Source organism: Neovison vison, chromosome 2 (genome assembly GCF_020171115.1).
Source record: "Neovison vison isolate M4711 chromosome 2, ASM_NN_V1, whole genome shotgun sequence".
Classification (NCBI taxonomy): Eukaryota; Metazoa; Chordata; class Mammalia; order Carnivora; family Mustelidae; genus Neogale; species Neogale vison.
The window spans coordinates 95,226,866-95,248,583 of record NC_058092.1 but is presented as its reverse complement, the minus strand read 5'-3'; the positions used below and the strand labels follow the sequence as shown (position 1 = coordinate 95,248,583).

The 21,718-nt window shown below is 54.4% G+C and overlaps 1 protein-coding gene across 4 annotated transcripts; it reads left to right on the top strand.

Moving 5' to 3' along the window:
* Positions 1-10,474: 10,474 nt before the first annotated feature.
* KCNA2 (potassium voltage-gated channel subfamily A member 2) lies at positions 10,475-16,493 on the top strand. Of its 4 annotated transcripts, none has more exons than XM_044236474.1 (3): positions 10,475-10,533; positions 12,790-13,127; positions 13,616-16,493. In XM_044236474.1, the coding sequence occupies exon 3, from the start codon at positions 13,779-13,781 to the stop codon at positions 15,276-15,278; it is 1,500 nt and encodes a 499-aa protein (XP_044092409.1). In that variant the 5' UTR covers positions 10,475-10,533; positions 12,790-13,127; positions 13,616-13,778; the 3' UTR covers positions 15,279-16,493. The 4 variants fall into 4 exon arrangements, with proteins under 4 accessions (XP_044092409.1, XP_044092408.1, XP_044092406.1 ...); XM_044236473.1 differs by lacking the exon at positions 10,475-10,533 and adding an exon at positions 10,667-10,729; XM_044236471.1 differs by lacking the exon at positions 10,475-10,533 and adding an exon at positions 11,307-11,335.
* Positions 16,494-21,718: the final 5,225 nt, after the last annotated feature.

Here is a 21,718-nt window from a genome sequence, read left to right as displayed (position 1 = left end):
CTTTTATCCCAAGTTGGCAGGTCTCTCTTCATGTGGTTGAGCCCCTCCTACTATGGGAGTATGGACCCATGGACCCCAGCAGGGAGCAGGTGGGACACTCGTTCCAAGGCCAAGTCCTGAGTCCTCTCTGTGTCTCCACTCCCATAGCCACATGGCAGAGTCACTCAAGTTCCCATGGTTTCCAATCATCTCCTGCAAAGATTTGCACCCATCACCTGATTTCTGCAACTCTGTCTCCCCTATCCATCAGAAAGCCATGTGAAGGAGGCGGCCACCACGTCTCCCTGAAGGCACAGTGCACAGCACTGCCCGCCAGCCCCCCCAACTTGTCCTCTATGAGATCAGGTATTTCCAGGTCACAAACCCTGTTCAAAATTCATCTGGGCTCCTCTTTCCCCAAACCAACATCTGGACCCTGGGTCCCAGCTTGAGATGGCAGTCCACTCTTCCAAAAGGATGAATGAGAAGGATAGGGCTACTTTGGAGAAAACCCTAATGAGACTTTGCCAGTTTTTCAAAATGCATTAGGTTTACCTCCACAGATGCCACTAAAAAAATAAATTATTTCCTCCTCCCGAAGCAGAAGTGTTGGCCCCAAAGTGGCACAAACATTGACCCGAAGTAGGAATACAGTGATGTCAGACCCTGCGATGCCCTACGCTTCTGTGTTGGAACAAGGGAGCGACCATGGGGCTCAGAAGCCGAGGCTGTCATGTCGGTGGTGGGGGGTTGGTGAGCATGTCAGGGAGCCCCTGGCCCACGGGTAGCTGTCTGGGCCACTGTTCTCTCCCTACCCCCGACCACAACTCTAAGGACTCCTCCCCCCTCCTCTCTCTTCCTTTCCCCATAATACGGGTGTTTGTCTCTTCTCATTCCATCTACACTCTCATCCTGGAGGATCTCTTTCTCCTCCCCCTGCCCCCAACAACAACTCCAAATACCCTGGTCCCAGCCCCTGGCCTCTCTCCTGAGCACCAGGCCTGCATTTTCATCTGTCTCAATGCCAAGGACAGGCAATATAGCTATAGCTGTCCCACAACCCCCAGGTCTGCCAGACTGCCCCAGGCCATGGACTCCCTCCAGCAACACCCACATGAGCTGACACTACCCTGGCTTGGCCAAAGGCCCTGCCGCTCTCCCTCCCCCTCTCCCATCTCCCATCTCACTCCCCTGTAGTGGCTCCCCCTTGATCTCTTCTCTCTACTCCCCTGGCCACGCTCAGTCACTCCCTCCCTGTCACCTCACACCAGGAGACTCTCCTCACGGGGTTCCTGCTTTTGCTCTCAGATCAGCCCCCACACGACATCTTCATGACAAATTTCATTATGAATTCTATTACATTCCTAAGTTATCTTCCTAAAATCCAGCTGGATCCTGTCACTCTCCTACACAAAACCCTCCAAGGTTCACTCTCATCTATAGAACAAAATAAATCAGACTCCTCAGTGTGGCACTCAAGGCCTTCCCCAGTCTTTCCGAAGAACCCTTCGGGTCTCACCGTGTCCTTCCATGCTGCTTGCTCCGGTCCTACTGTATGACTCAGTATTCCTGGGACATGCCATCCTGCTTCTGTGCTCTGTCCCTCTTGGCCCCTTATCCTGGAGTCTACTCATCTGTTTAGGCATGGATTTAACAAAGTTGTATCTCGTGCTTCAGCATCCCAGGCACTGGGGATACGAGAACAAGAAAAACCTTCAAAATCACTCCTCACAGAATTTGTATTCTAACAGCAGGGAATAAGACAAAATAAATGGAGGCGTAAATAGCTAATCGACAGGTAGAGATGAGTGCTATGGGAAGAAATACAGCCCCATAAGGTGCAGGACACCTTATGCAGGGCATAAGGTGCAGGGGGCAGCTGTTTGAGACAGGCTGGTCCGGGGAACATTTCTTCAGGCAGTGAGTGCAGGGGGTGAAGCGTGCAGGCGTTCCCATGCAGAAAGCCCCACCCCACCCCTCAACACCCCTTTCAAGGCCTTTGGACTTGAAGACACTGTCAAACACCAATCTTTTATGACGGCCTTCCTGGTCTTAAACACTTTCGCACTTCACTCTTCAGCTGAAGCCAATCCATTCTGTCCTGAGTCAGTCCGTTGCCAACAACCTCCTTCCCTCTCCAGCTCTAGGGAAGGATCTACTTCTCCTAATGTTTGCTGAGCAGCTCCTACAGGTAAAGCCCCGTGCGTGCGTTCCCCAGCGGTGCTGGGCCTGGGGCCTGGTTCAGAGCTGGGGCTGGTGAGTCAGGCAGACCACAGCCCATCTCCTGGCTCTCGCACCTGCTTACCGGCTGTGTGGCCGCCAGCAAGTTACACAAACTCACGAAGCTTCGGTTTCTGTATTTGTAGAATGGGAATGAACATAGGACCCACCTCTGTTAGGTATTATCCTTAACAAAATCCTGGGCAGAAGGGTTCCTTTGAGACCCTCCATCCCAGGTTCTATCGTGTTTTTCTTAGGAACCATGCCACCTTCTTTACGATCAAACTCTGGGGTCTGGCCTTTCTTAGAGGAAGAGCTCTGCTTCTTTCCTCAGAGCTCATGAACCTCAGAAAAGCTGAGAAGAAGAGAAATGGTATGCAGTCCATTGTGAACTGCCTTTTAGCAACCTCCCACCCAACTGCTGCCTCAGAGACCCCATTGTGCTAACCTCACTACAACCATGACCTTGACCATGACCAGATCAAAGCAGGGGGAGGGCCAGGTGGCAGCTCCATTCTCATCCCTTCATCACCTGAGAAAGGGGAGTCCTAGGGAAGGGGCTGCAGACAACCTTATCTCCCCAGGGGCCTGGGGGCCTCTGGATTAGGGGAGCGCTGGCTTAACCCAGCAGCTTCTAAATTCCAGAGTTGAGAGAAGAGAGGAAGTCCTTCAGGGTGTGTGCACCATAACAGGACAGCTCTGCCTAGAACCAGAATTCTGTGGGAAGTCCTGTGCCACATCCTCAAGGGAGGAAGAAACACAGAGCTTTCTATTTTTCTGGGAGCCTGGTACTTTTCCTTTCTCCCGTCTAATTTCGGCTTTCCTCCGCATTTCTCTGCACCTCTCCGACATGGCCACTGGGTGGCACTGTTGGATGATCCCGGAATTTCCGGAGACCAGAAGGAAAGCCAAGCCTGGGCCGGGAGTTTGCAGGGGCAGGGAAAAACACCTTTTCCAACTCCCTGTCCCTCTGTCTGGCCTTCTCTCACCCTAGGCCTTTGTCCACGTCCCTTCATTTTTCCGGGTGCGTCCTGGCTCTGCAACACCAGCAAAGTTGCTGAGATGGCTTCATCACCTGCATTCTCTGCCTTCCCTTTTCCCTAATTCAAAGCCGGGTCAGGGAGGATGAGTCATCCAGAACCTTAGCTCTGAGCTTCCTGGACAAGGCCTGGCTGCCTCTCCGGACCAGAGCTCATTCCATTCAACAAAGAAACATATTTGCCACCTGATCCTCTCCTATCCAACCTTTTACTCCCCTGACGCTACCTCTTTAGCACTAGTAGGAAGGCCACAGCTGACTGTGTGGCAGTCAGACCCCTGCCTTGTTCTTTATGATTTCCTTGGGTCCCTTGGTCCGTCAAACATCCCATAGGGCCTGTCGTTATGCCCCTCTACCTGATCTCTCTCCCAGCAGGGTCAGCCCCATTCTCTCACCATAGGGCCTCAAAGCTGAAGGATCCCTGAGTTCCCCTGGTAATGACCCTTCTTGGATTTAGAGAACATCATTAAGATGCACTGAGCATCAGGTTTGCACTGTTTTGAATTTTTTCAGGACTCATTTCAAAGTGATTTAGCATCTCCAGAATTCCTTCCTCCCTTTTTAAGCAGGCCGTGAGATGTGATGTGGGTTGCTGACTTGGGGGTCAGAGGGCCCTGGGAGTGAAGCCTATCTAGAGTGGGCCTTGTGACCTTGAGCAGGTCACATGCCTGTCTGAGCCTCAGTGTCCTCTCAGCAAAATAGCTATCCGAGGAGCACTTATGATACCCGTTCCTGACATATGCCCATTTGTTTGCATAGTGATCCCATTCCTTAGCTGGGATGAGGTTGAAGAACTAGTCCTAGCACAAGAAGGGGGTCATAGATATCATGCTGCCCAGCTTTCCCATTTTACAGGTGAGGAGGTGGAGGCCCAAAGAAAAGAAGTGACTTACCCAAGGTCAAAAACTCAAGGTCACCCAGGCAAGGGCAGAGCTGGGGCTGCAGCCAGGCCAGTGGATTTTCCCTAGTAAGCCACTTCTTGTTTGTCTTCTCTATTCCCCCCCACCCCGATCCATGGACAAAGGCCATATATGGAAAGGAGGACATAGGGGTCAGAGTAACAATCAGGCCCAGATGACCCAGCCACGGGACATGGACACTAAGGAATCAGTGGGTGCCAGACTGAATTCGTGTGGCAAAAGGGGTGCTAGCATCTCCCACTCCCTGCCCCCCACCCCGGGCTGGTTGGGCCATACCTGGGTCAAAAGGCTCTTCCCCGGGGACCTCAGTGCAACTTAGAGTAGTTTTCAGAGAATGGCAAGGCCGCAAGAGAACAGCACCAGAGGCAAAGCCCTAAATTATGGAATGTTAAGGGGAGTGGGGGGCCTGAGGATGTTGGCTTCAAAGAAGAGAAGCTGTAGGACTCCTGGCCACTCTCTTCAGCTGCGGGAATGCTGATATGTGCTGGGGGGGACGGGCGGGAAGGGAGGAGCATGGCGTTTTAGCCACGGGTGGAATGAAGACCGCTGAGTAAAGGCTTGGGGGAAGATTCCAGGTCCACATAAGGCCCTGAAAAGTCTGAATGACACATAGTGGGAAGCCAGAGCGCTGGTCCCTGAAGGCATGTCAGAGCCAGAAGGTGGAAAAGCGTGAGTCAAAGGGTCCTGAGGAACCCTTGTCGAGCTTCTAGCACAGAGCGGCAGGTGGACGAGATCCAGGGCGGCCTCCAGCCCCTGAAAGAGCAGAGCAGTATGGCTAAGAGCAGGATTCCTGGAGCCTGAGGTCAAACCCGGGCTCTTACCTGGACTAACTGTGTGACCTGAGCAAGTTGCCTACCCTCTCTGTGAGACAGCCAGAGAGCCACCCCCCACCGGGGAACCGTTGTGCCACCTCGGTCTTCCTCGGACAGATGCAGGGGTGGCTCAGGTGTGTTCCCCCGGGGTGGGGGCTGCTTGAAGGCCAGCCCTCTCCTTGACCCCTCTCAGCGGATGAGGCCAGAGTCAGCTCCTGGCTGGCCCTGTGGCACCTGAGGATTCTTCAGAAGCAGGGGCCTTCCAGAGATGCCAGTCTGGGGGCTAACAGGCAGAGGGGATGGCTAAGCGGTGGGGTGCCACAGAGTCTGGCTGCTTCACAAACACTGCTGGGCCAATGGCTCTGTGCCTGGCCTGGACCAGACACACAGAAGTAGGCAGAAGATGCAGGCGCCTGCCCTCAGGATGCTCCCTGCCCAGTGGAACATAGCGTGGGAGTGGTGACCGGCCCCCAGCATTCGATGTGATGGGTCTGTGCTCTGGGCAGCCAGTAGGCCTTGCACTGATGGATGGAGACCAGGGAATGGGTCCAGAAAGGCATCATGGAGGGTGTGACATGAGTTAAATATTACAAAAGGAGTCACTGGGGGGCTGACTTGATTTTTAGCTCAGGTCATGATCTCAGGGTCCTGAGACTGAGCTCCATACTCAGAAGGGAGTCTGCTTGAGGATCCTCTTTCCTTCCCTCTCCTCCCCAAACCCCCAATGCTGTGCCCTCGCGCTCTCTCTTAAAGAGAAAGAAAAGAAGGAAGGAAGGAAAAAGAAAAGGAAAGAAGGGGGGGGCGCCTGGGTGGCTCAGTCGTTAAGCGTCTGCCTTTGACTCAGGTCATGATCCCAGAGTCATGGGATGGAGTCCCGCGTCAGGTTCCTTACTGAGCAGGGAGTCTGTTTCTCCCTCTCCCACTCCCCCTGCTTGTGTTCCCTCTCTCACTGTCTCTCTCTCTCTCTCTCTCTCTGTGTAAATAAATAAAAATATCTTAAAAAAAAAAGAAAGAAAGAAAAGGAAAGAAGGAAGGGAGGGAGGAAGAAAGAAAAGTAGTCATTGGGGTGATGAGGGTTGGGGAACCAGGGTGTTCTAGGTGAGAGGCTGCTAGCCAAACCAGGAAGACCTGGAATCATCTGGAAGCTCTTATTCCTTGAGCCCATCCTGCAGGTGACACACTGAGAAACACTCTTTGCACACGATCTCATTTGGTCCTCAGAACAAGCATTAGGCTTTAGTCCCATTTTACAGATTGGAGCTCAGAGCAGAAAAATACCCCACCTTGGGGTCACTTGAGTGGCGAGGCGCAGAGCCAGGACTCAACCCCAGGTCTGTCCGCCTGTAGAACTCAATTTAATATGCATGTCTGTTTGAAGCCAGGTAGAGCCATCATGGTAGTTTAATTTAATGCTAGTATAGACTTTAAACATGGGGACCTCAGGGAAGGGACAGAGGGGGAACACCAGATCATGAAGGGCTCTGTTTGCATTTTACAACGTGTAGTCTGGGTCACAGCAATAGGGAGCCAATGAGGAGTTGGGGGTGAGTGACATGATTGGATTTGCACTTTAGGAAGATCACTATGGCAACTGTGGGGAGAAAGGACCAGAGGGAGTTGGTCTGAACAGAACTGGCTCAGACCCCGCCTGCTGGTGGCTGAAACCAGGATAGCAGGGTAGGGGGAGGGAATCAGAGAGAAGCAAACAGTTGCCAAGGCCACGTGATAGACTGAGTGCAGAGGATGTCAGAGTGGGGTAAGCAAAGAGAGCTGATAGGGACCCCAGGTTTCTGATTTGGGCAATGGGAGAAAGGGGGGTCTTTCTCCCAACCAGGAGCAGATGAGGTAGACTTAGTCCTGGGAAGCAAGGCTGGCAAGTCTACAGTTCTGGAGACAGACCTGGGAGCCAGCTCAGCTGCCTGGAGCTCAAGGGCAAGGAGTTGACTGAGAAAATTTGGACCAGGACCTTGACCTGATCCAAGCTCAATCATGTGACCAGCTGGCTCACGTGATTGAGCTGATCACCTCTGAGCCACTGGGGCTCCATACAGATGGGGGCCATCCGAGGAAATATCCCTTTTACAGATGGCAGGCTAGGACATTCAGAGGTGCACCCCCCGCCAACCCTCACTAATATCCAGGCCTTGTGCCATTCCGCCTTTGCCTGTTATCAGCAGGGACTAGAGATGGGACCACCAGCATGGTGCCAGAAGAGTGGCTCCGAAAGGCAAAGGAAGGTCCACCCCCTTCAATTATTCCTTAATATCCTCTTTTGGGGGCAGGGGGGCCAAGACTTGCAGTACAGGATCCAAGGCCTAGACCTCCACAGACGAATTCCTTGGAGATAGCAGGAGTTAATCTCAGGCTTCCTGCAGGAAGCCCTCAGGTAAGCATGGGGCTGGGGTGCTCTTTCCACTTCCAGGGGAAATCCTCAGACGTCAGACAGGATACACGCTGGCAGGGCACAATTAGGACAGAAGCAACAATGGTCACAGACCAGGGGACTCTCCCACACTGACCAGGCTTCCCGCTTTCCCAAGTGCCTTCACATGAATTCTTCTCTTCAATGAGAACAGATGAGATTTTAATACACACTAACAGTGAATGTTAGTGTCTTTCCTTCTTCCCTTCCTTCATTCCACTCTCTCTTTAAATCCTGTGAAGCAAGAGGAACCAGGGGACAAATGCTATCCTTTCCATCTTACGAGTAGACTGAGGCACAGAGAGGTCGAGCGAGTGACTTTGGGTCACACAGCTCTGCATGCTAAGACAAAAGCCCCGGGGTGAGGGATGCTCAGCCCCAGGCCCCATGGACATGACAAGTATCAGTAGAGCTGTTTCAGGCAAGGACACAGAATGGAGACTTCCAGGTCCCGAGTCTTGACTCCACCACCACTCAGCTTCTAAAACGAGAACTCCCATCAGGTTGGGCCACCTCCACAGCATGCTCTCCAGGTCTGGAAGGGCCCCTGGACCAAAGCCATGATCCTCAGACCAGGAAGCGAGCCCAGAGGACTGGCACCCACTACCGGTCGAAGTGGGCAGCAGAATGGAAGTGATTTGTAGAGTCAGACCTCTTGAGTTCCGTCCCAGCTTCACCAATTACCGGCTAAATTACCCTGGACAGCGACTTGTCCTCTCTGAGTATCTTCATCTATAAAATAGAGATCATGGCATCTTTCCCCCTGATGTAGTGCCAGGGGTTGAATCAAATGACCTATGGACAGCTGTCAACCTAGAGCTTGGACCCACATTCCATGCCTCCCTGACCTGCTTCCTGTAAGTCAGGGAGGCACCATCGGACTGGTGGGGGACCAAGCATCAGCAGAGATGACAGTCATGCAAGGAAGGAGAGCCACTGCTCTGGGAGGGACACCCGAGAAGGGAGCTCATGGAGTCCTCTATGCTCATGAATTGTGGTGGGAAAAACCGGAGGACCCCCTCTTCCTGTACCTGCAGCACCTTGGTGTGTGTGTTGGGGGTTGGGGGGGAGGGCATGGACACACCCTGTCATAAACTCTTCCTTCCAGTGACTGTAGTCACAGAGCGTAGGAAGCGACAACTTCGCTCCGAGGAAGACAAGGCAGGGTCCCCAAGCAGGAAGCCCGACTGAAGGGCAAAGGAGTGGTCTTTATGGGTTTGATCCGCTCCCAGGGAGAGATCAAGGGGGCAGTCCAGCTGTTCTTTTGTGGCCAAAAATAAGAAATTGTGACCTCTTTAGGGCTGGAGGGAGCTAGCTGTGCTGAAACAGCTAGGTTAAGCTCGCTGACTGTCCACTAAAACTCATTTACTTCTGACCGCCCTGTGATTGGTTCCACTGTCCCACACACCAAACTAGAAACTGAGGCTCAGAGGGTTCAAATAACTTGGCCAAGTTTACACAGCTAGCAAGTGTCAGGGGTGGGAATTGGGTCCATGTTCTTTTTCTCACACACACCATGGAACAAGGAAAGAGCTCTCAGGGCGAGACCCACACCCTGCGCCCTCGTGGAGCGGGTGTTAGGTTTCCTTTTCTTTCTTTCCTTCTCTCCTTAATTTCTCTCCAGTCATTGCTCACACTTAGATCAGGCCTTAAAGCAGGGGGAAGTAGGATGACACAGCCCTGAGACCCATCAGACAGGACAGGGGTCAGGGGTCAGGGGAAGATTCCCAAAGATGGAAATGAAACTGAGGGGCTGCTCTCTGAACCCCAGCAGTGTGGCATGAGGGCTAAGGGTGTCTGTCCTGGAGTCACAGACACCTAATTCATGTCTCAGCCACGGCTTAGTGACCTCAGGCAGGTTGATTCCCCTGTCTCTGCCTCAGTTTTCTTTCCTCCGAAATGGTACTGATGTAGAAACTAGCTCACAGAGCTGTCAGGATCGAGTCTTCCGCCAGGCTGGAGGTGCTTAGCACATAGTAGGTACATGTTACCAATTAGGACGGTTATTCATTCTCCCTCAAGAGCTTTTCTCTGTCTACAGCTTCCATTTTAACAAAGGAGGGCAGGGAAGGCGTAGAAGTGTTATCCAATGGATGTCCGTTGTGCTCCTGTTGACATGAGGGCCGGATGTGGCCAGAAGGAGAAACAAAGCCTTACAGCGTTGGGCAAGGGAGGCTTCCAGAAGGCATGTGGAGCAGGGACTGGGGGACAGTTTGCTGAAGGCAGTAGGAAAGGCTGTGAGGGCCATGTCAGGGCAAGTGAGGAGTCGGGTACACTGGGAGGCAGAGAGACAGGGCAAGCCAAACCTGCTGATTGGGCTCTTAGAGAAGCAGCCAGAAACTAAGCTCGAGGCTGGGAGTCGCACAGACTTTCACAGGGAAGCAGAGCAGAGAAACCATCATTTGTGGAGTGCCTGCCAGGGACTAAACTCTTCCCATGAGCAACTTAAACCCTCACAACAGCCCGTGAAGTAGTCTCATTTTGCAGACAAGGACACAGGTCCAGAGACTTGAATTAATTCACCTAGAACTCCAAAACACCCAGACCGTGCTCAGCCTAGGACGCTGAGAGGCGAGCTTCTAGAAGCCCTAGACTAAACAAGATCTGCTTTATAGTCATCTGTCATCCCCAGAGCTCACTACGGTCACTGTCCTCCTGGACTGTCCCTGCGCTCTGACTAGGCCCCCAGTTTTAAACCATACCCAACAAACTAGCCTGATGAAATGCAGAATTCCACAGAGCTGGACTCTGTAGGCTCTCAGAACTTCCATCAGAAGCTATAGGCCTCCAGAGGAAGGGTCTCAGCAAGGAGACCCAGCAGGAGTCTCCCTGGGACTGGAGCCCCTGGGCATCTAGGCTCTGTGTCTGGGGCACTCTGGGCTCAAGGAATCACTGTTTGGAACTGAGATTTGGACAGAGATCTGGAGAGCAGAACTCCCAGGGGCAGGGGGCTGTCACGGGGCTCCCAAGAGCACCCTGGACCCTCTTAGATCCACCGTCTGGGCAGAGGGCGGATCGGGCTTCCCACGCACTTTCTTCCAAAAAGCAAAGGACATCCGCCTCTGCCCACCCCGTGGTGCCAGGGCAGCAGAAGCTACACTCTTAATTTCTGAGCCCGGTGGACCAGTGGGCTCTCTTGAGGTCTGTGAGGGGACCGGCTCTTTCCCAGGGCAGCTGCAGGGCCCTGGGGTGGGCGCGGGGGTGGGGCGGGGCAGAGGGCCGACTCTGCAGTTCTGCCCCTTCCTGTGGCTCCTTGGCAGGAAACCAGCCACGAGTTTCAGCCACACTGCAGGGCCGTACCTGCTGCATTCCCTTGCGAAGCCGGGGCTTCAGCTGGGTAAGAGAGAGCTGGGGAGGCAGAGCTGGAGGAGAGGGCGAGCCGGCGCGAGAGGGGTCTGCAGATTGTGTCTGGCAGCATCGTAATAATAGCAACACATCTCCCGCGGGGGGCCGGAGCCCTCCTCGGGCTTGGGATAGCGCCTATCGATTGTTTCCTCCTCGCCTACTTCATTATGTTGGCAGGAGCCTCTCACGACCGCCCCTCAACTTCTGTCCCCGGTTCCCCGGCCCGGCGGCACCCAGCTGAGCTCTCCACGAGGTTCTGGTTAGTAAGCTGGGCTCTGCCAAAGCATGGGTGTTCTCTTTGTAGGGTGGGGGCCCAGGCCCTGGGGGCCCAACTCAGCGGCCACCTGCTCGGCTCTGGTCCCCGCCGGCCCCTTTAATTCGAGTTCGCAGCCGGGCCAGGTGCGGCGCTGCGTGGCGCGGTGCGGCGCGGTGCGGCTGCGGGCGGCGGCCGGGCGCTCCGTACGCGCCGCCCGCGGGACTGCAGAGCCGGCTCCCGGCTGGCCGCCCGCATCCCTGCCGCCCGCCGCCCGCCGCCGCCGTTCCGCCGGCGCTCGCGGTCACCCAGGAACATGGAGGCCCCGGGTGCCCAGCGGGAAGGGTAAATCAGTGTCGGGGCGTGGGGCTGCGCGTGCCGCTTCCCCTGCCCGGGCTGCGGCGCGTGGAGGGACTGCGGGGCACCGGGCGGCGCAGCCTGCAGCGCGGCAGGCTCCGGCTGAGACCCAGCCTGGCGACCGGGGCTGGCGCCCTGCGGAGGGAGAGGGCACGGAACGGGCTCGGGACCCTTGGGCTGCGCACGGCGCGGGCGGAGGGCGCAGCGAGGCGCTGGCGGGTGATGGGAAATGCAGCTGACGGCAGAACCGGGTCCGGTGAATAGCGCCGGTTGGTAGGACCCGAACCACTTGGGACGCCGGCCTGCATCCCCCTCTTCGGCTCCGATTCAAAACCGCTTTGCTGCGGAGCAGGGCTTTTCCGCTTCCCCGGGGCTGTGCGCTGCGGCGGAGCCCCGGCGCTTAGGAGGAATCGGAGATCTGGGGCAGCACCCTCCTCCCCACCCCCAGAGTTCGGGCTCCCGGGTTTTTGTTGGGGTGAGGGGTGGAGGAGATGGACCCCCAAGGGCGAGAGAGCCGGGCTGCGCTCGGGCCCGCGGCGGCCGGGCAGGAAAGGGTTAAGGCGGCGCTCGCCCGCGGCGGCCAGCTGCTGGTGGGTCCGGTCCGCCGGCGCGGAACCGAGCGCGGAGCGCGCCTGGTGGAATCCCGGCCGGAGTCGGGGCGATGGGGAGAGGGCCCGGACCCCTCCCCGCCCTGCGGCCGGCGAGATTGGGCCGGCAGGGGGCCAGCCCGGAAGCCGGCTTCCTCCAGGCTCCCCCTCTCGGGGCTGCCGAGCCGCCTGCAGCCAGGGTGGCCGAGCGTTCGTTGTGCGCTCCCTGCGGAGGAGATGTGAGGGCTTTTCTCTTGGGGGAGAAATCGGTGGTCGAGCGCCTGCCCAAATCACATGCCACCCTGCTCAGAGGGAAGCCTCCACCCCAGGGATCCCCGAAGGAGAGTAAGTCTTGGGACCAAGCCAACCAGCTTTTGTAGAGTCGACCTTTCTGTATGAGGAGTCTCCCTAGATGGGCTCCGAAGGAGTGTGCGTCTGGGAGGTTGCCGGGGAGGAGGTCTTCCTCCTCCGGGGTCCTGCCGGGGTCAGAGCTTCCAGTCCGCTGCGGTGAAGGAAGCCCTCCCCCTTGGGAGTTGCCGCGTCCTGACCTGGGGGCTGGAGGGCTTTGCCCAGCGTCCCTTCTGAGGGCTGCTGGGGACCAAGGGAGATCTGGCTCAGCCCTGGGAGGCCCCTGGAGGAGACAGGCCCAGCCCAGCCTGAAGGCTCCTTGCCTGGGAGAAAAGGCTTCCAGCTGATGGAAGCCTGCCCAGAGGAGGTGGGGAGGCTGAGGGGTAGTTCTCAGGTGTGACACCAGCATGGAAGGTGGGCATGGAAGGAAAGCCACCAGAGCCCTCCTAAATCTTGGCACCTGCCCCCCCGAAAGCCCTGGTTCCACCTTGCTGCTGTTTTTTCCAGGCAACGTCACACTTCCTGAGGACAGCCAGGAGGACTCTGGCTTCTGCTGAGCTTTGCATCTTGCCTCCTTCCTTCCAAAGGCTCCAGACCCAAGCTCCACGTCCTCGAATCCCGCGTGCCCCTGGCCAGGCGCTCCACGGCTCCCCCGGGCCAGCCCAGTTCTGGAGCTCACCTCCAGGACCTGGAGCCCGCCCTCCTGCCCAGAATGACTCACCATTATTTCTCGCTCAAGTGAGAAGACGTGATGGGCCGTCGGACTGCCGATTTGTGTATCTAGGATTCCCACGGTATCTGATCAGCTCTTCGAGGAAGAGAGCTTCCGGTTCCTGCCTTGCCAGGTAAATCAATCTATTTTTAATAACAGCCATGTGTTGAGTCACTGGAGTAGGGGCAGTGAGGGAGACCCAGGCCCAAGATCCACCCCTGTGAATACCTCCCTGGGGACAGGTATTCGGAGACATTCCTCCAAGCCAGGAGAGGACTCGCTTTCAGCCTCTAGTATGGGGGTTGTGCTCCTTGAAGCCTGTGCCCTGCAGAGGGGGTCTGTACCAGCCCCCTTCCCCCAGGGCAGGGCCATCTGGAACTTTCTAGAGAGACTGGCATCTGCTTGCCTCTGATCCCTAGCCAGGTTTAAGGTGAAAGTAAGTTTTTTTGTTTTGGTTTGGTTTGGTTTGGTTTGGTTTGGCTTTGGTTTGGTGGTGGTGGTAGTGGTGGTGGTGGTGATGTTTCTGAGCTCTTGGCTCAAAGATAGAGACAAGGAGCAGCAACGCAGGTCAGGCTGCCGGTGGGGAGGGGTCTCATGCCCTTAACTGCCTCTGTCTTTCAGCCAAGGGAGGCTGTCTCTCTGGTCCTCAGAGAGCCCTCGGGGCTCTCCTGCAGGAATCCAGGCCAATGCTTCCGTGTTTCCTGGGGCCGTAAGCAGCACCCTGAGTTCCCTGCTGCCGGGCAGCTGGAAGGCATAGTGTGAGGCCCTTCTCTCAGCCCCCATTATGACAGTGGCCACCGGAGAGCCAGCGGATGAGGCCGCCGCCCTCCCCGGGCACCCACAGGACACGTACGACCCCGAGGCCGACCACGAGTGCTGTGAGAGGGTGGTCATCAACATCTCGGGGCTGCGCTTTGAGACCCAGCTCAAGACCTTAGCCCAGTTTCCAGAGACCCTCTTAGGGGACCCAAAGAAGCGGATGAGGTACTTTGACCCCCTCCGAAATGAGTACTTTTTCGATCGGAACCGGCCCAGCTTTGATGCCATTTTGTACTATTACCAGTCGGGTGGCCGCTTGAGACGGCCCGTGAACGTGCCCTTGGACATCTTCTCTGAAGAAATTCGGTTTTATGAGCTGGGAGAAGAAGCCATGGAGATGTTTCGGGAAGACGAAGGCTACATCAAGGAGGAAGAACGTCCTTTGCCCGAAAATGAGTTTCAGAGGCAGGTGTGGCTTCTCTTTGAATACCCAGAGAGCTCAGGGCCTGCTAGGATTATAGCTATCGTATCCGTCATGGTCATCCTGATCTCCATCGTCAGCTTCTGCCTGGAGACCCTGCCCATCTTCCGGGATGAGAACGAGGACATGCATGGGAGCGGGATGACCTTCCACACTTACTCCAACAGCACCATCGGGTACCAGCAGTCAACCTCCTTCACCGACCCTTTCTTCATTGTCGAGACTCTTTGCATCATCTGGTTCTCGTTCGAATTCTTGGTGCGGTTCTTTGCCTGCCCCAGCAAAGCCGGCTTCTTCACCAACATCATGAATATCATTGACATTGTGGCCATCATCCCCTACTTCATCACCCTGGGGACGGAGCTGGCCGAGAAGCCAGAGGACGCCCAGCAAGGCCAGCAGGCCATGTCGCTGGCCATCCTCCGTGTCATCCGGTTGGTAAGAGTCTTTAGGATTTTCAAGTTGTCTCGACACTCCAAAGGTCTCCAGATTCTAGGGCAGACCCTCAAAGCCAGCATGAGAGAATTGGGCCTCCTGATATTCTTCCTCTTCATCGGGGTCATCCTTTTCTCTAGTGCTGTCTATTTTGCAGAGGCCGATGAGCGAGAGTCCCAGTTCCCCAGCATCCCGGATGCCTTCTGGTGGGCAGTCGTCTCCATGACAACTGTAGGCTATGGAGACATGGTTCCGACTACCATTGGGGGAAAGATCGTGGGGTCCCTCTGTGCAATTGCAGGTGTGTTAACCATTGCCTTACCGGTCCCCGTCATAGTGTCCAACTTCAACTACTTCTACCACCGGGAGACAGAGGGAGAGGAGCAGGCTCAGTACCTGCAAGTGACAAGCTGTCCAAAGATCCCGTCCTCCCCCGACCTGAAGAAAAGTAGAAGTGCCTCTACCATTAGTAAGTCTGATTACATGGAGATCCAGGAGGGGGTCAACAACAGTAACGAGGACTTTAGAGAGGAAAACTTGAAAACGGCCAACTGCACTTTGGCTAATACAAACTATGTGAATATTACCAAAATGTTAACTGATGTCTGATTGAAACCTATTAACACACCCGCAGCTCCATGGAACTCCTGCAGATACAGCATAAATAGCCTGCATTGTAGTCAGTGTGTTCTGCAGTGTACATCTGGTTCTGCATGGGAAGCAGTAGTCGTGCAAGTGACTTTCAATCTTTTGATTTTTTATTTAAAACACAGAATATCTATCCCTGGCTTTCATGCAAATAAATCTTCATCACTGGCCTAGGGGTTTCCAAACAGGGGAGTCCCCTATGGAGCCAGAATTTCAGAAAGACACACTGGGGCCACCTCATAGTGGACACATAACCCGCCCCATCGGTGCCACCTTCCTTTCTGAATTAAATGCGCACACCCTCCTCTCCTCCCTGGGAGACGCACCCCACCCTCCCCAGCCTCTGGGGCCCCGAATCCCCTGGGCCCATAGGAGCCCCACCTCCTGCTTCACAGAGGAAAACCATGGTGGCTTAGCTTGAAAGCACGGGGAATTATTCAAAAGGTCATTTCCCATTTTTGCATTGAGAAGAACACACAGGCCTGCCGTATTGGAATTAGTCTCTCTGTGTCACGGGCTGGGGTTTGTGAATTGCACTTGCCAAGTAGATGCTTCGGAGGCTTGTGTTTCATAACAGAAAATGCTGCATTTGGTTTTTCTCTGCAGTGTGGTTGTGAGGGAACCCCAGGGGGAGGGACAGTCGGGATGACCGAACATGAGTGGTCCAGTTGCACACTGGCTCTTAGGCCGCTGGGGAGAAGCTAACCAACCCAGGGACCTCTCGGCTTCCGATCTCTCCATTTTCGCAGGCTTCAGGGTCACAAAACGTCTGACTCCCACGTGCCGCTGGAGTGTGCAGACGTCTGCTTTCCTCGCGCCGTGCCCGCGGTGCTGACCCCCGCAGTGCCATTACCAATAATGAGCTAGAGCTGCATGGGTGTTTGTTGCATGCATCTCGATATTTAAACCACAGGAGATAACCTATTTTCTTAGTAGCCTACACAGTATTCATATCTAGAGTATTAAGATCCCCGGAGTGGCACTGAGCTAGGGGGTGTTTTGGTTGGTTTGGTTTTGGTTTTCTCCGCCCCCCCCCCCCCCCCGGCCCATTCAGAAGACAAAAAGCCCTCAGTCAGGAGAATAAAAAAGAGACTGTTTGGCATGGGGAACCCCAACTTCCGGCTCCCCAGCCCACCCCATCCCTGTTCTTCGACCTGGGGGCACAGACCTTTGCAAAGCCCAGAAGGGGGAGCAGAGGAAGCCTCTCTCTGAAACCTCACATCACCACACCTTACGACTGAACCTAGTTATGGGGATGACTCTCTAGCTGACCCAGGCATCTGGGCCTGAGGACAGGCGGATTTGAGGATCCAGTGTATATAAGCATATATTGAGTATCTCTCTCACGAGTTCCTCTACCTAGCTCGCTATAGAAGAAATTGCATTTGAACCTTGTATAAGCTTATGCAATATTTCTGACACAGGGCAACTTACGCATGTGTTTGACTATGTGCACTAGCGTATGTATGTATATGTACTACATGCATACATACATGTGTGTATATTATATACATGCATACATACCTGTGTGTATGTGTTATATACATGCATACATATGCGTGTGTGTATATGTGCACACATGCACATACTTATATATATATGTATATACATATATATATATATATATATATATATATATATATATATATATATTCATTCTCTGGAGTTCAGGTTCGGGAGCAAATCCACTGCTTGGTGGGTTGGTTGTCTGAGAGGCCTAATGGGTTAACTTATCTCATCGATAAACCCACTGGGACTGGGTTTGCTGCCATCGCCTCAGACACTCCAGTCTTCATGGATTCCTAGATGTTAGAATTGTCTTTCTGCCCTCCACGTGCTGCAGCTTCAGTTCCCCGTGGCTGAAGCTTGTCTCACCCAGTGCACAAGGGCCTGTGGCCCCCACGGCTCCCGCTGCCCTGGGCCACACTCGCCCCAGGCTTCTCTACAGCCCATCTTGTTAATCATCTCCTTTCTCATCTTCACCCGCCCTCTTCGGGTTTTCTTGGGTTTTTCTTGTCATCTGGCTCTGTATCAGTCACTTTAACAGCCCTTTCCCTAAAGAGCCAGAATGGATCTCCTGCTTGGAACCAGGGACCCAGTGCCGCAGGTCTAGGCTTGAAGGGGGCTTCCTCGGGGCGGAAGCCTCGGAAGTCCCGGGCCAAGGGATGATGATGCTAGGTAACCTACACGCATCATTTCCATGGCCAGGCTCAAACGCTCTCCCATGGCACTGGCCAACAGAGCTGCTTAAAGAAACCCAAGGCTGGACAGAAAATCATTCCCTGCCCTGGGACAGACTGAAAGGGAATGAGTGCTGTGTCGCCTGTGGGTGGAGTTCAGGCTGGCCCTGGAATGGGTTGAGGTGGGGACGCCGTCGCCTCCCAGACTGGGCTTCACTTCCCAAACACAGTGAGTTGTGTGCTTAGGCCGCCCAGCCTGGGCTCCAGCCCGAGCCTTACTGTTGGCTGTTTAGCACCTACAGTTACCTTGGGGGGTGGGGCACCAGCTCAGGGTGCTAGGCCCAGGGTGCTCATTAGTTCCTGGTCACCCACATCCCCAGGGATCTGCAGTACACCCCATGCCCAGAGCGAAGCCTTTGCGCTTCTCTTCCTCTCCTTCGCGGGAGGTGGTGCTGAATTTCCAAGACATGGGGTGGGAAGGGCACAGACCTTGGGCAACAGATGGTAAACCTATACCCAAGGCCTGGGTCAGTGGGGAGATCTCTTATCCCTGTGGCTTTGACCTAGGACGATAAAATACCCACAGGTGCAGGCACAATACCTGCATGCCCACTGCAAAATAGATACCCTGTTGTCCAAAATGAGCAATGCAAATGCACAGAGGCCAGTTAATGAAAAGGGCGTGCACAGATGATACGTAACTACACTGGTGTCCAAAATACGCACATTCAGCACGGACCGAGAACATACTTACCAATACAGAACAGATCACAGAAGACCTACACACACCACATCCAAGGACGCAACCACCACTTAGACGCAAAATGAATAAAAAACCCCATGAACGCGATGGGTCTGTATATACAGTACAGCAAGGATTCTTTACATAGTTTCTGCCCACCAAATACACACACACTCCATTTATACACACAATGCATTTACTCCTTGGAGGCACACAACCCAGCACACACACCCAAACAGATACACACACAGTTCACATGGAGTGTGCACCTACACTCAGATCAAGCTCTCTGTCCCCACAGCTATAAATCAGTCAGCACTAACAAAAGATGAGATTTCATCACCTTTCCCCAGTCTGCATCTGTATTCCCCCAATAGCCTTCAAGAAGCCTCTTCTTCTACCCTCCTCTCTTTCTCCCATGTCCAGATTTCCCAGAGAGGTAACCCCTGAGGTTTAAAGCAAAAAGATGGGCTACCGTTGTTGAGCAGATCTCTGATTAAAACTGGGAATCTCATAGGACTTCTACTTACTCACTTTTCTCCCACCAGAAATTTGGGTGTGGAAGGACCTGGGACAGCCCGCACCCTATTAACCCATGCCTCCTTGCCATGCCCTAGCCTTTGGAGCAAGCCCACATAGACAGCCCCCTAGCCCAGGCACCCCTTCTCCCAAACCCTGGGATCTCCAGATTCGGCTCCATTCTCTTGAAAGCAGGGACAGCTCAAGAAACTGTAGGGCCCTGAGCCCAAAATCAGAGTGAAGATGGCCCCAACATTCCATCAGTCCTCAGACCTCACTGCCCTTCCATCCTCAATGGCTTTGTCAAGGGCGGGTCAGAGACAGTCAAGACCATATGTAGACTCGTCTCTTCAAATGAGCCACCTTTCCTTGCATGGGACATCTCACTTGCTCTTGGGCATAAGCCCAGCGGGGTCAACTCCTGAGTCCCCTTTTTGGGGGCTCAATCCCAGCATGCCCCTCTTCTTTGCCGGGTCTCCAGCTGGATGCCCTCCCTCCCATCCAACTGCTGGGTCTTGAGGAAATGCGCGCTAACTCAGCTTACAAGAAACGCGATTAAGGATGTGAACCTCGTGCCATACCCTCAAGCTACAATTGTTTAGAAGGCCCGATTTTTATCCTGTATTCTAAGGCCGGATTTGAATACTTTGTAAGATTCCCCACTGTTTCGAATGGCGCACAGAGCTGCTTCTTCCCATGGGTGGGACTAGCTGAGAGCTGGGCACTCATGGGCCAAGGCATCCCCACAGGAGGAAGTTGGGAAATGAAGTCAGGCATCAGCTCAGGCACTTCGGTCTTTACTCCTGTGGCCCTCCCAAACATGTCCCTCCTATCCATGGCCACAGCTCCCCGTCCCCACGGAGGAAGCTACAGCAGCAGGGAATGGACATGTGGGTACAATGTTCATGTTCAGAGCAAGACGCCCGGCCTTCTATGTGCTTCCAAGTCAAGGGACCAATTTTCCCTTCACCTTCAGCAGGTGTCTCCATGAGCTCCAACTTCAGCAGGTGTCTCCATGACCTCCAACTTTAGGAGGCTAAAGAGAAAGAAGTCCAGGAAAGGCAGGGAGATGATCAGGAAGAGAGGGGTCCAATTGCAGTGTAAACTTTGCAGGAGCCGAAACCTAGTTGAGGACAGAATGAAGGCTCTGCGTTTCTGTGGTGTCTGACACACTGTCTTCCTCTCTTCTTCCCTCTGTCCCTCGCAGCTGGGCTTCTGAGGATGGCGTAGGCATGTTACCGGGAGAGAAGCCTTTTGAAAGGAGCCCCCAGGGAGTGTGCCTCCACTCCATTGTCTTGATGTAGAAAGGACTCCATGAGAGCTTTGTGGGCCTGAGTGCCCTTGTAGCTGCCCCAGGTGGGGAGGGTTGCAAGACTGGCTTGTCCTATCTGCTGTCCCTGGATCTCTTGTTCTATCGTAGTGAAGACTTTGCCCATCTTACTTCCTCAGAGTCAGTCTAAAATACTAGTGCTAACCCATGTTGAGAGAAGGCGGTGCCACCTGAAGAACCCCTGGCTGGGGGGTTAGTGCGGCCCACAGCAGGGGAGGAAGGAGGTGGAGGCTGACTTTCCCCAAAGGAGACTCTAGGACAGTTTGCAAATTGCATGTGAGGGTGGCACCACAGCCCCCAAGGCAGGCAGGAGCACGGGCTTGGAGTACTTTACCCAGGAGTGGGGATAGTGAGCTCTGCTCCCGCTCTGGCTCTCCCGGGGGCCGTTATCCCAACAGCCTCCACCTGGGTGATGGCTGCCTGGTCTGAGAGGCTGGTCCACATAGGCTGTAATGCCTGGGCGGTCCTTGGCTACACAGCGGAGTTCCCCCAGGCTCAGCAAAGTGTCCGTTGCCAGGTTTGAATGCACAACCTTAACCTCTAACATCGTTAGCCACCTGAGCCAACTAGCAGGGTGCTGGATGCTGGAGGTGTCCCTGTGGTTAGTGGGGCCATCATTGGTAGCTTCAGAGTCTGCCCTTGTTGAGACCAGCCCCATTCCCTCGTCAAAGCCGCAAGCAGGATTCGGTTGAGGGGAAGGGCCCTCTGCAAGCTGGGCTGGGTCTCTTCCTCAAACTCATCTAGTTCACTTTTCCTTTCTTTCTGCTTCCCTTCCCATCAAAGCTCCGTTCCATCTCTCCTAGTTTGTGTTTGAATTTTTTTAACGAGGAAATGTGCAATAAACTAAATAGTGACTGTTTTCTTTAGCAATAGCTATTTCAAAACCAAGTTCTCAGGACTGAAATGTGATAGCACCGGGATTCTCAGATAATGCCCTTGACTTCTGGGCGTTAGCCCCCTGTCTGTGGTTCCCTCTTCTCCCTGCATGTTCACAGGGCTCCTGGCCTCCGAGGCTCTGACCCTCCCCGGGAAGGTAAACCTTGGTAGAGGTGCAGCGTATGCTCGAGGAATGTCCACGGGAAGGCTTTCTTTGTCACTCTCTTTCCCATGTGTACTGCGCTCTGTCCCTATGTGCACCTCAGTCCCTCTCTCCCTCCCACCTGCCCCTCTCTGCCAGCTCTCGAAGGGCATTCTCACAACCCATAGGCATGGCAACCTTGACTTTGGGTGACCTCAAGCCAGCCCATCTCGTTGATTCTCAGTCAATCTGGCAGGGTGTAATGGAACCCTGCAGAAAAGCACTTACCAATAGATAAGAATAAAGCATCCTGAGCCATTACAGAAGATCATTTCCATGCACTAAAAGCCATTACTTGATCCATTTGTTTCCCTCCCCCCTCCCCCAGGGAGATGGATGCTGGGGGAACAAGGCCTGGAGGTTCATACCTGGGATGGGTAGTCTGGGCAGACAAGCTGACTTGCTTTACCAAAAGGGACTCCAGGAGAGCTGTGGAGGGAAGCAAGTTACTGGGAGGAGAGGTCTACAGGGATAGAAAGTAGGTGGTTAGGGCATGGCATGGGAGCAACAAAGGCCCCACCACCCACTACTGTGTGCACTTGCACAAGTATT